Genomic DNA, 15,698 nt, shown 5'->3' on the forward strand with positions numbered 1-15,698 from the left:
GTGTAATTTATTTGCAAATGAAAACATACAATGACATATGGATTGCTGTTAGATGTTGATGAAAGTTGTACCAACTGATGAAAAAAAATGATGAACACATCCTTTTGCATGTGTGCAATTTAAATAAACCATTTCCAATACTTTTTGATCACAGTAGTATTTACTTATTATAAAATATGTTTTGTTTTGTTTGTTTGTTTGTTACAGTGCTTTATTTAGGCAGTTGTGCAACTATTCTTTTATCTTTAATTAAAGAGTAGCTGGGCATTGGTTAATCATTAAATTAGATCAGTTAGTTATCACTAAAAGATAATCAAGCAAATTTAATATTAAATGCATAAGGTATTCCCCTTGAATACCCTAGTTTTAAATTGTTCTATAAAATCCATTTGTTCAGATATGTGAATAGAATGTGTTAGTGAATGTTAGTCAATACTAAAATTTCACATGCTACTGCACAGTGGAGATCATCAGGACCCCATTTCTTGGTCCACCCAATCATCCAACATCATCTCTTTAAACTATTTTCTTTGTGGGAATATCAAGGGTCATGTGTATGCTGCAAAAGTGCCAGACATGAGCACCTCACATACAAGAATCGCAGATGCCATTAACAGCAAGGCTCCTAGCATGTTGGCTAAGATGCACACCAATTTATTAATACTTGCCACATCAGGAGCATATGTGAAAATGTACTGTTTTAATGTAGTAACTAACTTTTTCAGATGCAGTTTCTATTACCATTGTTTACAGTACTATACTCATGTTTCTTTTCCAAAAATTAATCCACATATTTATAACCAAAACATGTCTAATTTATCATAGAATGGATTCAATATTAGATAAACACATTCTATGGTTTTAGTTATTTGTCGAAACCGTGTCTTCTTTTTCTTGTTTCTTCTGATTCTATGTCACGACTTGGTGCATTTATAGACACTTGGCAAATAATTCCATCACCTACATTTACTTCTTACAGAAACGCGTTTCGGGCTTTCGCCCCTCTTCAGTCTATTACGTCGATAGTTGTGACTTGTGTGTCCGTACTTCCCGCTCCCTTCCCCTCCCCTCTTTTCCCGACTTGACGGACTCCCCCGCATGCCTCGTAATTTGTAACATTACCCTTCTCCGAGTGTTGCACACAGCCTCGCCTGCGACTGTATAAACATTCTATTTTATTTTAATAATTGAAGCCAGTTTTTATGGATGTCGATGCTAAGGTTCTTGTTAATATTATTTTTGTCTATAGTAATTTCGTAGCTTTCTTTGAATTTCCTTTTGTACCAATTTTTTTCTTTGTGTACTATTGTTGCATCCTTTTTATCTATTTTGCAGTTGTGGGTCGTGCAGTGTTCGTAAAAAACTGAGTTGATTCTGTTATATTTCAGGTCTGCGATGTGTTCTTTTAGTCTTGTTTCTAATTTTCTTTTTGTTTCACCGATGTATACTTTTGGGGGTTCGCATGTGCAAGGTATTTTATAGACGACTTCGGTAGTGCTGTATTTGTCTGGTTGTTTATTTCTGTCAGGTACAGTCTTCCGGATTCTTTTTTGCAGGTTGTTATAGGTTGGGGCTAGCTTTATATCTATTTTTTCAAAGCTTTTGTTTACTTGTTCAAAGAAGCCACGGATGTAAGGGAAGGGTATGTATCTTACGGTGTTTCTTTCGTTTTGTTTATTTACCAGCCTTTTGTTGTTCATTTTCCTTTCCCAGTTGTTTAGCATTCGTTTTGGATAGCCGTTTAGTAGGAATTTTGTTCGTAGTTCGTTGAGGTGTTTTTCCTTCGTCGGTAGTGAGCTTGTTCTGTTCTCGATCTTTTTATATTCCATGATGAATATGTTTTCTTTTATGTACTGCGGGATGTTTGAGTTGTAGTTTAGCACTTTCCTGATCTCGCATGGTTTTGTGTATGGCTCGAATTCGATCCTGTTTTCTTTCCTGATTATTTTTATGTCGAGGTAATTTATTTCTGTGTTTGCCTCATTTTCTACCTTGAATTTGATGTTATCGTTTAATTTGTTTATTTTTTCTTCTATTTCTTCTAATTTTGTTAATTCTTGGTCGTATAGTATAATTATGTCATCCACGTATCGTTTATAGAACTTTATGCCTGTTCTATGGTGTTAACATATGCCTAACATTCTATGGTGTTAACATATGCCTAACATTCTATGGTGTTAACATATGCAGTAGGTTTGCTTCAGTCTTAACTTTGCTCATTATAGGAAAACTTGATCTGGAATGGACAAGGGATGACAAATGATGTTGCAATCTGAACTTCCTATGATCATCCAGATAAGGTTCATATTTGAATCTTAGTCACTTTATATATGATTTTATTCAGTAAATACTGTACATTAAAATTTTCCAATAATTAATATTTAAAATTTATGTATTTTAAATAATAGGAGCCATTCTGTAGTTGCAAAGTCAAAAATTCAAATAAAAAATTATGATCTTGTAAATACTTCAATTCAATTAGCAAACATATTCAATAGAAAATTATACTTAGAATTATTTCAGACAAATTCACTCTCAAAAATATAATGGCTAAAACCTATTAACAATAGTATCTTATTAAATACTTTAGAATAAGGGATATTTACTGTTGGCAGAATTATCACTTGAACCATAAATTTTGATATGATAAATTTCAACATAGTATGAAATCAGTTGTAGAGCTCTTAAATATTTCTTGTAAGACATTTAAAATCATTTTTACTGATTACAATTTACATCAAATTAATAATTTTATGGAATTTTTTGCTAATTATAATATGAGCTCCTGTACAACTGTTATTTTCCTTGTAGTTCAAAAACAATTTCAAAGATATTTCCAAATCTAAAAATTTTTTTCTGAAACAGTAAAGACCATAATGAATGAAATGCAGTAAATAGGATCAAGTATAGAATGTCAACAAAGAGTTATTTTAAATTGATATCTTCATTGCAGATATTTTTAAAAAATGTACGAAAGTAAATATATATTAACATCCAGATGGCTGAGTGGTAAGCTTAGCAGCTTACCACTCTGGAGGACCCAGGATCAAATCCAAATCTAAAATCAAAAACACTAGGAATTTTTTAGGGGTTGGTCCATCTGGATATGCTGGATCCCATCCCTCGCCACTCGGCCACCTCATTGTGGGCCTGGCTGAACTCATAATGGGCTTGCTTAAAAAAGGCACTCTTAATTAATGCCCACAGGATGGAGAGTTTAAAAAAGTAAATATATATTTTTTTTAGCAGAATTATGATTTTATACATGTTTGTGGAATACAACAAAATATATTTTATATCCTATGATTAAAAAACTTATGAGGTTTCAAGAAATATATATATATATATATAAATAACTTAATTTATAATTTTTAAATCTTTAACAGTATAAATAAGATTAATTTAAGAAAGAAAAAAATATATTCACCTCTGAGCCATTTTTTCTTTTAAATTAGAAGCAAATATTCGTGTAGCTTGATACATAGCTGCAGCAGTCCAATTATCCGGATCCGTTAAATAAAGTATCTGTTCCCAATTACTCAGAGATGGTATAATTTTAAATGCTTTAGGAAGTTTGCCACTTCGATAATGTGCTAAAACTTGCTTTACTCCTTTATACATCTCAACTATTTTTTCATCTAAATCAACAACATTAACACTCCCAGCATCTATATGTTGATATTAAATAATTAAATGTTTAATAAATCATTGCAAATAAGTTATAATAAAGTGTAATATAACAACATTGGTAACTACACATCTATACTAATATCATAAAGAGGTAATGCTTGTAAGTTTGTATGTAGCGGGTAATCTCCGAAACTATTCATCCGATTTCAAAAATTCTTTCACCAATATTTACAATGGAACTTCAGGGTGGACATAGGCTGTATATTATTCCGTTAAACATTCATATAAATTAAAAGATATCATCTAGGGTTAAGGCTTTTATGTCTAAACCTAAGTTTGCTTTTCTGTGAGGATGAACTAAAGCAGATCATCTTCTATCTATCTATATAAATAAAAATGTAATGTTCGTTTGTTCCTATAAATTCCTTTGAAATTTTCACACAACGCTGCATTCAAATAGGCACATATTTTTATATAATATACATGTCGAAATTCCCCCCACTGGGGGAGATGGACAGGATTAAGGCTTACTGTAAAGAACTCTGCTTCTATTTATACTATTTTAGGTGCAGTTTTTTGCATTTTTGATTGTGTTTTAATAGGGTATGTCAACAGAATGTACACTAAGAAGGGATTTTTCGAAAAATTCCCCTCTCCACTGGGGAAGTGTTATACATTTATAATAGATACATTTTGAGCCACGACAACACATGGCGGGGTCTGCTAGTATACAATATTTGCATAGTTTTAACATTTGCAAGTAATTAAATTTACTCTTATTGATAGTGTAATCTTTTATTTAATTCCAGATTATATTTAAACTTCCAAAATCATATTCTTAAATAAAACTTTCAGATAATATTTTATTGAGATCATTAAGTGAAGCTATTCCATGTCCAAGAATGGCACAACATCTTTGAAATAATTTTCTTATACAGTAGAATACTGATTATATGAGGTCATGTGGTCCAGTGCAGTCTCAGATAATAAAATGGCCATGGCTGTCAGATAAAAACAGCCTTGGCCATTTTGAATTAAAAATTCTGAATATATCATGGATATAGAACCATATACTGTTAATTATAAAACTGTAATTTTCAGAAAACAGAATTTGAAAATTAGATCAACCTTTAATTATAAGAATGCTTTCTTTAACATTTAATTAACAACTAGTTTTGTTATATCTGATTAATTTTATTTTTTAGTCACAGTTTAACCCAGGGGTTTTGGCATGCTGGTCTCCCATGGTTATATGCAGCATGCTGGTCATTCTGTGAAAATATATTAGCACACACATTTACAGCTTTGTTCTGTGGCGAGTATGTGCAAAAATCCCTCACTCCCCAGAAATTACAGTGTGTGCAAGCAGACATCCAATGCTGCATTACAAGATTTCTTTAGGAGAGAAGTGTACTAGTTATGTGTAAGTATTTAATAAAGCTGTTTTCAGTTATTCTTTGCTAGAGATTTTTTAATCATGTTTGTGCAAACTGAGACAGGACTGACTGTCCTTAATTCCAAACAATCGGTGGATTACATTGGGTTATTATAATGCTATTATTAATAATTTAATTAATAAAAATAATATTTAAAATAATTATTCAATTAAGTTAAATTAAGTAATTCAGCCTAGAGGTAGGCATTAGGTGCCATCTCTTGATAAATTTAATAATTATTATTAAATTGATATTTTAATTATCAATTTAGAAGGTTCCGGGAGAAAAGAATTGGCCCAAAGCAGGACTCAAAAGTGCAACTCTTGATTGGCATGTGGAGGCATTACCAGTTATAATACTTGGGCATCTGTCCAATCTTTACTTCCAAAACTATTAAATTTAGATATAACCATACTGGTTACTCATGGTGCCAACTGGGATGATTTCAGCATCCACAGCCTGTAACACCCTCCATGGTATTCAGTAGGCTATTGCTTTACACTGACATGGTGTATATAGGTTACAGCCAAAGCCTGAAGTTTGGCAATATTCCAAATTGGCTGGCCATTTTGCAAAGTGGCAGAAAATCCCCAGCCAAAATTTGAAGTGCTGTTGCAAGACTGTTCGGTACACATGAAAAAATAGAGAATGCTATAAATGTGAGGACTGTCTCCGGAAATGTAGCTGTTGCCATCATGGTGAAACCAACAGAAAGTTCAGACCAGTTGCCTGACAATAACAGCGTGAAAAGATTCTGAATAGTGTGTGAAAAAGAGTGTAGTTCAGCCCATTCTTGTGTATCCTGCAACAAAGATGTCCATGCAATTTGTGGAATAAGTAATGAAGCAGACAAAGGGTCTAGAGGGATAATTACTTGAAAAACATCGCTCATTTCATTTTAAAAAATTTCCATCTACATCAATAAGAAGTGCATGCGCTTTACACAAAACATTGCTCGGTTCATTTAAATCTCCTGGAAGGTTTCCACATGTGATGATTTGAACGGCAATCTTCTCAAAAGGAAATATTTGATTCACAACGTCTTACTTCTTTTTTACACAAAAAAGCCTGAAGAAGAGCCCAGAAGGGGCCTTGAAACCGTTAGCTATCCTATTACACAACCACTCCAGTTATCAGGTTTAACGTAAGTGTTATTTATATCCATAAGCTGTTCGAATGTTCCAAACTTGGAAACAGTTGTATTCAATTTTTCACCTGATGATGATAGCTTTATGCTATTCAAAAGTGCTTTATGCTATTCGAAAGTGTATTTGTGAACTCTTTTATTTGCTAAAGGTCACCGTTCATAACACCACAATATGCTAGTGAAATTACGTTATAAAGTTAAATGTTGGTTTGAAGTGTACTTTTCTTTTATTATGACTGAATTTGATAATTAATAATCAATATAGAGCAGTGTTTTCCAACCTTTTTTGTGCTATGCCCCACCTAAGCCTTTCTAAAATTCTTGTGCCCTCCTAACATATACAGTGGCTATATGGTTAACTTAAACTCTGGACGAGTCCATTTTCGAATTGCCCCACATTGGGAAACATTGATATAGAGTATGAGATTCCATAAACCCACCAAAATCTGCTCATGACTTTTTCTTTTGACTTTGGCTGATCGCCCAATGCCATCAACATTCACAACAACTTTGTAAGCATTTTGACAGCAATCAGCATTAACAGTTGCTCCTTTCTCCAGGAACTTAATGAGGAGTGGTGCATATTGATCAAAAAACAATCTCATCATTACTTCTTTGGTAGCAGGGAGTTAGCATGTTTTCACTGATGGTTCTGCCTCTTTGTTTTGGGCTGTAATGATGCCACCATGTCACCCATCACAATGTGTGACATAAACTGGTCACCCTGTAGTTGATATCACTGCAGATGCTGCAGGACAATGGTCATGTGATGGCTCTTTTGACCATCATCAAGGTTATGGGGAATCCACTGAGTGCAGATCTTCTGGTACCACAGCATGTTGGTGATGTGATGGATGGTACCATGACTCAGACCACTAGTGCTGAGTCATGGTACAATGTTTCCCAATGTGGGGCAACCACAGTGAGACACTAGTTACCTCAAATCAATTCTTCTACACATGCAACAACAATGCTCATAGCTTTTTTGTGGTTGTCTAGTTGGTCATTATCACTGAAGAAAGTCTGGCTCTTTAGGAACCATTGTTGCCACGTGTACTTGTGTCAGGTCCATGCAATAATCACTCTACATTGCTTTCATCCACTTATGCATCTGCCTGGTTCCAACACCTTCCTCTGTTAAAAAATGCACTAGCTTCCTTTTTATAGGACAAAACTCATCAGGATCACAGTCACATTTTTACAATCATATATGTTCAGTTTTTAAGTAACTGTAATTTATACTTCCACTCAGAAAAATTGTTTCTCTATAATATTTAGAACAACATTAAAAAGATGTATAATTTGATATTAAAATTACAATTAAAAAGTTTTAGCTTAGATTTTTATTTTAAAATTTGTCTGTGTAATTTAACTTTAAAGTAAATTGGATAAAGAGTTTATAATATGCAACTAGTTGTTCAGCTAGTTGCTTTTAAACCTAACTTGTTAGTTTATCAATTTATCAAAATAAATTTTAATAAAATTACTTTAAAAAATTTTCAAATTAATAAAACTCTTAATGTAAGAGATGAGTTTAAAAGATGTATCAACAATGTTGTTATACTACATTTATAGTTATATGATAAATTTTAATACCAGAAAACATTGTATGCATTTCTGTTTCTTTTTCAGTTAGTTTTTCTTTTATTAAATCAGCCAATGTTCTTCTAGCTGCAGGTTCCTGAGACATAAATCTTTCTAAAGCTTTTTCATCCTCTTCATTAATTTCCTAATAAAATATTTATTACAAATTATTTTTTATGCAGGATAATAAACTTACATATTTAAGTTTATGGCTATACTGTATAATTCATAGAAGGAATTAATTTTGTTTGATACTGATCATTTCATATAAAATTTTTGAAAAAAATTAAAATTTGTGAATTATCAAGATAAAATAAAAATTAAATTAAATTAATTATCTGCTGTTTTCTACAAATTATAAAAAGCAAAAATTTCAAAGTTGCAATAATAATATCTAAATAAAAAACAATATTCTCTTCCATAAAAAATGAATAATTTTGTTTTTCATACAAATTTAGTCAAACAAATTATCTCAATTAGTTAACATATTATTTAATTGTTTTTTCATTTTCTGCTGTTTTTATTTTTTCTACCAGTAGAGAATATTGTCCTTTCCTCCAAAATTTTTCTTCCTTTCATTATTGTATATTATTAATAATTAAATTTCTATCATTATTATTATTATTTTGACAATTAAAACAAGTATATTTCTTTTAAATACAGTGGAACCTTGCTTAATGAGAATAATTTGTTCCAGAATCTTACTTGTAATGTGAAACACTCATTAAGCAAAACAATTTTTCCCATATAAATTAATGTAAAATATGATAATGCATTCCATGTCAAAAAATACTCAAATATTTTATGCATAATGTTTATTCAAAGAAAATTATACAATATACATTGTTAAGGAATGTGAGTCATCTTCATCTTTTTTCTAGCATGGAATGCAAATTCGATTTGAAGAAAACAAAAAAATATTGAAATTTAATTTGGAATTGGTCATTAAATTTAATAAGAGATGGCAGCATAACTGCCTACCTCTAATCAAATTAATTAATTTCTAATATTTAATTATAGCCTTTACATAACCCAAGAATTTGACATATCGTTTGGCATGTTTATTATACAGGGTGGTTATAATTAAAGTTGCCCTATTCAGACCTGTATAGAGTCCGTTCTCGTTGACATATTTTGATGAAACTTGGTATATATGTCATATGGACCATGGGGAAAAGGAAAATGCAAAAAAATAATTAGTTCAAATTTCTAACACTAGGTGAAAAAATGGCACATGAAGAACAAGAAACACAAAATGGAAACACACAAGTTTTCATTCATGACATTTGTTCAATATGCAATCCATTTGCATCAATCACAAGTTCAAAATGCCTTACAGTGTGTTCAACAGTAGCTCGATAGGTTTCTTGAGAAATTGCAGCAATATGGTATGTTATGCTTGCTTTCAATTCAGGCAGAGTCCATATGGTTGTGGAGATATCTGAAAGATCATGTCTATAGAGGAAGCATACGAACTCTGCCTGAATTGAAAGCAAGCATAACATGCCATATTGCTGCAATTTCTCAAGAAACTTATCAGGCTACTGTTGAACACGCTGTAAGGCACTTTGAACATGTGATTGATGCAAATGGATTGCACATTGAACAAATATAGTAAATAAAAACCTTTTGCATGTTTCCATTTTGTGTTTCTTGTTCTTCATGCGCCATTTTTCACCTAGTGTTAGAAATTTGAACTAATTATTTTTTTGCATTTTCCTTTTCCCCATGGTCCATATGACATATATACTAAGTTTCATCAAAATAGTCAATGAGAACAGACTCTATACAGGTCTGAATAGGGCAACATTAATTATAACTACTCTGTATAACAGGCTATGGTTGTTGATGTTTATATGTAATATGTCTGAACACAAGTTTGGAAAAATGTGTGATCACAAGTGACACTAAGATGCAAGCAGAACCAATGCTAAACATAAACTGATGTAGCATACACACAATCTGGGACTTCCCCTCTTCTCCTCACTTGTTATTTGAAACGTAGCTCATTAAGCAAGTCAGTTTTTTACAATTTGTTTTACTCCTTATGTAAATTCCTCGTTATGAGAGAAGCTTGTTAAGCACAGTTTCATTGTTTATGTAATATTTCATTTACATACATATGAACTTCCTTACAAGGCTCTATAAATTTGTCAGCAAATGATATTTGAACTATCTTATAACCTTATAAGGTAGTTCAAATATACGTAAACAAAAAAGTATTACTGAAAATAAACTTACCATATAAATATATAGCAAAAATAACATTTTCATTATATATTTACATATTACAATTATGATAAATTACTTACAATATCATCAAAGTAATTATCTTCACTTTCAGAAAACTGATCATCTTCACTTTCTTCATTTTGTGTTGCACCAAGAATAGTAGACTTTTCAGAAGGTTTGTTTTTGAGTTTACTAAACAATTAATAATTTTAATTATTATTATTTATTTTAAATATAATTTAAAATTATATTATAGTTATAATAATTGAGGGCTTCATGCAATAACAAGTCAAGTTCATTTTATTAAATTTTTTGGAGACAAGTAAACATTTTACACTTTGAATAGGTAAGCACTATACACAAAAACAATATCCAGCAAAAACTACAAAAATATACACAAAAGCAAACATGTTATGTTTAACCCATACTGAATGGTCACCATCAAGCTAAAAGCAGAGGTTATGTAGATTTTTGTAGTTTCTTACTGGATATTGGTTTTACATGTAGTGCTTATATACTTATACCCAAGAGGACAAGGGGAACCCAACAGTTTGTTACCAATTTGAACAAAATTTTATGGATATACAGATACAGATATTTATTGATCAATATGCCATATGGCATATCCCAATGCCACTAAGTATTACCGGGTATATACAGGAAATTACATAGTTTACACTGAAGATTTCGATAACTAATTATTAACGTAAATAAAATTAATTAACGCGTGTACAATTATATATATAGGGTTATACACGCGTGCAAAACATTAATAAGTATTAATAGATAAAAATAAATTTAAAACATAAAAGTTGCTGGAAATGTGACAGAGTCATAACATTATATAGTTACACGAGGAACATATGTTTTGTTATCTTACGCGGCAATTCTGTTTCAGCAGAGGTTTCCTCTTTTCCACTCCCTAATAAAGACGCAGTAGTATAGTCAGTCTAGATAAAAGTTTTTTTTTTTNCGAAGATCTCTAGAGCAGCTCTCGAATTACCCCCCAGAAGAACGATTGCATCATCTGCATAAGCAATTGTTACGTGGCCAAAGCTCTGTCTTAAAAAGTTGTCAAAGACAGTATTCCACAAGATAGGGCCACATACAGAGCCCTGAGGGCAACCCCTAACGACATTTCTACGCATAATGTGAGCACCATAACACAGCTCTGCAGTTCTATTGTTTAAGTAATGAATAAAAATTCTATATATGTTTCTGGGACATTGCCTATCTCGCAAGCTCTGCAAAATCGATGGCCACCATGCGCTGTCGAAAGCTTTTGCTATATCCAGGCTTATAGCAAGTACGAATCTATATTCCTCTAATAAGAGATTTATACTTTTGATAACTTTCTCAATTGCGTCTGGAGCAGATTTTTGTGGGCGAAAACCATATTGGTTGCTATGCAAATATTGATTTGTCTCCAAATGCCAAGATAATCTATTAGTCAATAAACGTTCAAGTACCTTTCCCAATACTGGCAATAGAGAAATAGGCCTACACTCGTCCAGATTTCCCGGTTTCGGCACAGGTACGATCCTTGCCCTTTTCCAGGAATTAGGAAATATTCCAATTCTTAGACATGTGTTGTAAATCTCAGATAGTTGATCAGGTATAATAACCCACAGTTGTTTCGCCAAGAGTGGCGTAATATCATCGTATCCAGCTGCTTTTTTGTTGTTCATTTTTGTAAACGCCCAAGCTATTTCTTCAGTGGTAAACTCAGGAGTGTCATTGGTATATATATTACTTTGTATATTTTCTCGTACGATACGATGTTGCTCATTCTCTTGAAATATATGATCTGGAAGACAGAAGGTGTCCATTTTCCTGTTGGCAACCTCCTCAAAAGTTTGTCCGATGTTGGTAGAGTGCAGAATTTGTGGATATGTAATTTTTACCTGTACTTAAACTTTACCAAAGCTGTAAGATTCACTATATTCAAGATAGATATAATTGATTATTTTTCCATGTTGCCATTTCATTTAAACAATTTATTCATTTAAAGTCTAAAAATATTACTTTAACTTATATTTTTGTCTAGCACTGTACAATCATTGCTACTTCATTCACAATCTTCATATTTTGTTTTAACAAAAAAGGGTGAAAAATAAACTTCATTAACATTTTTGAAAATGTTTCTTTCCCATGACTCAAACCATGCATATTTTAACATATCACAAAAAACTGGTACACTCAACTAGTTGTGAATTAGAAATTGTACTTTTTAAATTGTACGTTTTAACTTCTTAAAGTTTGGTTTTAAGAAGATAACTACAATTTTGTAATATTTTGATAAAATTTTTAACATGTCTATTAAAATAACATTACAAGTCTGACAAAAATGAGTAGGTTTCAGTGGACTAATTTTTAATTGGCAAAATGGAATATCTTCCTTATCTACAACAAGTAAAACAGCAAAGCCATTTTTGGGATGAGACTATATTTCGGAGAGTACAAGCAACACACGCACAAATCTCACAGTCGTGCCTGTTTGTAGAAACAGTCTCAGCATTTTGTATTTTCTTTTGACCCAGTTCTCAGTCCCCTGACTACCTACAAGTCTGGTTTATTTTATGTGCGCATGATTTGGCACCAAATACTCTGTGCCAAATTGCAACTCCTGACATGTACTCCTTCATACCTCTAAGGTGTGCAGCCGTTGACAGGAGCACAATTTTAGAGATGAGACATAGTCTCGTCAAAAATTTTTTGTATATCTGAAAATTTGTTTGCCCAATGGTCAAACAAATTCTATGATAAACAAATTAATAACAGCTATATTAATAAAAACTTTTCATTTTTTTTACATATGGCTGTAACATTTCAATTAAGAAGTCTATAAAAACCTACATTACATTAAATAATACAAAATGTGATTATGATGTTGGTATATGTACATTCTAAAAATGGAGTGAACAAAGTAAAAAATATATTTTGAATGACCTTAAAAATTGTACACAAGACTTTGTAAAATGATAAGATTGAATTATAAATGTAAAAAGAAAAAAAAAAACTTTGCATACAGGGATTGAACCCAAAATCAAAGCCTCCACATGTGATGCATTAACTAACCATGCCACACCACTACTTTGTGAATAGGTCTTCCAAGTTGATATTAATGGTTGTGAAAACTTTTATCCTAATTTTCTTGAGAATACTTGAATAATGAATCTTATGGCTTTGGCAGAGTTTAATTAGAAGCAAATACTACACACCCACAAAATTTCATCAAAATTAGTGATGACAAACATCATAAAGTCAGAAACTATTGTGAGACAAGCAAAGGGCCAGAGGGACTATCCCTAATGACCACTTACACTGCACAGGTTGGTGAAACCCAGACTTGGATTGTCAGATGGCTAGGAGGGCAAAAAGTGAGTGGGGAGTGTGGTGTAAGCCAGCAGGCGTCCTTTCAATGACAAGAGACAGTTTAACAACTAAACAAAGCATTTATTGAGGAACTAAATCTATGTTACAGAAGGCAATAATTAATTTTAGGTTAAATGCGGTTATAATAGACTATGTTCAGTATGTTCATAGATGAGAATAGTCGCCCACATAATGGGCGACTATTCTCATCTATGTCGCTGACCACTAGCAAGAGAGAGTGATTCTAAAGTCACTACAAGTTCTACAAGTTCTAAAATATCTAAATACCTCTCAGAATAATGGAGAGTTGGCAAACGTCGTCTGTATGGAAGAGGTGGAGGCTTCGGTGTCTTCTCTGATGGGATCACAGTCCTTTGCATGGAGATCAATGAGCACAAGTACCAAAAATAACTTCCGTGTGCAGATGCACCCTGAGTTCCGGGAGCACAAGTTTTTATTCCTTTTTCGTGGGAAAGGAGTCATATGATTGCCATATGTTGACATTAACGGTGCATTCTTGACACCTATGTGTCAACTTTTCCAGCTAATTGTGATAACAAACGGTGACCTCCACTATAATTCTCATCAGAAGTGTTTTTTCGATTGGAGTTGTTTACAATTCTTTTTTTTCCGACAACTGCATTAAATTTGCAGATTTCACACCATTAAATGAATTCAACAAATCACCAGGTTCCCTTTGTGAGTTGTTAAATTCATCTAATAGATTCTGACTTTATGATGTTTCAAAGATATGTAAGTAAGAAAATATTTGGATGTGTTTTTAAACTTTTTTAGTTTTTATTTAACAAAATATTTAAAACTGTACTTGTCCCATTGTTGCAGCAAAAGACAAAATTTACATTATATAATGCATTTTAAACTAGCTAAAAAGTGTGTTTTATTCACTGTCATTTCATATTTACAATATTCAGTTTTATAAAATTAAACATTATGAGATGTTGCTGCACATATTAGAGCTATAAATACTCTTCTGCTACACATGACTAAAGAAAAATTGAGCAGTTAACTTTAACCTAGCAATAGTAGTGAATTTTCAACGTATTATGATGCATTATGGTCAAAAGATACAACTATGTTTAAAAAAAAATGTAAAAAAGCAAATTTTAAAAGTTTTGTCACTTGACCAATTGTTGTACCAAGTCCTTCAATTATGAAATTATGATTTACTATTGTTTTAATTAACCATTAAAAGTTGACTAAGAAAATAAATTTTAACCCTTCAGCACGCGCGTGCTCCGTCAAATAGAAATTACGCGCGCTTGGCCAATTAAGCACCAATTTAAAAAATTAATTAATAAAAATTTAGCATTGAAAAACGGGTATTTTTACTTTAATCCAGTTCTATGATAAGTTTGGGGTCGAATTTAGTCACAAAATTTTAATTTTGTTATAATTTTGTTGATGATTTTATTTTTTTAATATTAGAAGGTAATTAGCATAAATTACAAAGTGTCGTGTTTCATCTTCGCTCCCGTTCAAGTTTATTGTCCCAGACTTGCGCCAATGTTTGTTTTTACTTCTGCTGGTGTTTCCGCTTTTATTTCACCCTCGTCCGTTTTGGTTACAGACGATGGTGAGACGGGCGTCACGTGATTGCTTACCTCACTTTTTACCACAGAAATTACCGTACCTTGAAAGTTTTATTTTTTTTTCTCGATTTTAGTTATTATTAGCTAACTTTTTTTGATAGATTCTGATATACATGTATTTTCTGAACTTGCAGATATTTTTTTTATTAAGTTTCACAAATTTATGTTTTTTTATTCGCATTTTATATACAAAATACAAGGAAATTGAAAAACGAATTAAATGTTATCAGAAATGCTAAACTATAAGTACGATGTGTGTTAGAGTACTATTGCGAATAGATATAGTCAATTATTTTGTAAACACATTTGTTATTTTAATTTTTATAAATTATTTAATTTGATGCAACGCGACGCGCTCAGTATCGATCAATTACAGTCGCGCTTTATTTAAGATGGCGGCGGGACCCGATTTATTACTTTTTCGTTTCAGATGTTAATTAGAGAGTGCTATTTTAATGTAATTTTAGACATAGTATATGTTTATTATAATTAATAAATTTATATAAGAATAATATATATTACTGACTGTAGTTTAATGCTTACTTGGCGCAATGTAACGGTAAAATATATAAAGCAAATTAATGCAATTTTTTTTATATTTACTAATATACAGTAAATGCTTGACTACGATTAAATCCTCGATTTATACGTTTTCTCTACTATCTAACAGTATAAAATACTTGT

At 31.8% G+C, this 15,698-nt stretch overlaps 1 protein-coding gene across 1 annotated transcript in view; it reads right to left on the bottom strand.

Annotated features, from left to right (window-relative positions):
• LOC111617783 (bystin-like) overlaps positions 1 to 15,698 on the bottom strand; it is a 38,621-nt gene that overhangs the window by 9,061 nt on the left and 13,862 nt on the right. Inside the window, exons 3-5 of the mRNA XM_023359079.1 lie at positions 10,110 to 10,221; positions 7,810 to 7,942; positions 3,428 to 3,668 (exon numbers count right to left, since the gene is read on the bottom strand). Of these exons, the coding sequence (XP_023214847.1) occupies positions 3,428 to 3,668; positions 7,810 to 7,942; positions 10,110 to 10,221 (486 nt within the window). The remainder of the gene's footprint in view (positions 1 to 3,427; positions 3,669 to 7,809; positions 7,943 to 10,109; positions 10,222 to 15,698) is intronic.

This window comes from Centruroides sculpturatus, unplaced genomic scaffold (assembly GCF_000671375.1).
Source record: "Centruroides sculpturatus isolate CEXI.00-Female unplaced genomic scaffold, Cexi_2.0 scaffold648, whole genome shotgun sequence".
NCBI lineage: Eukaryota > Metazoa > Arthropoda > Arachnida > Scorpiones > Buthidae > Centruroides > Centruroides sculpturatus.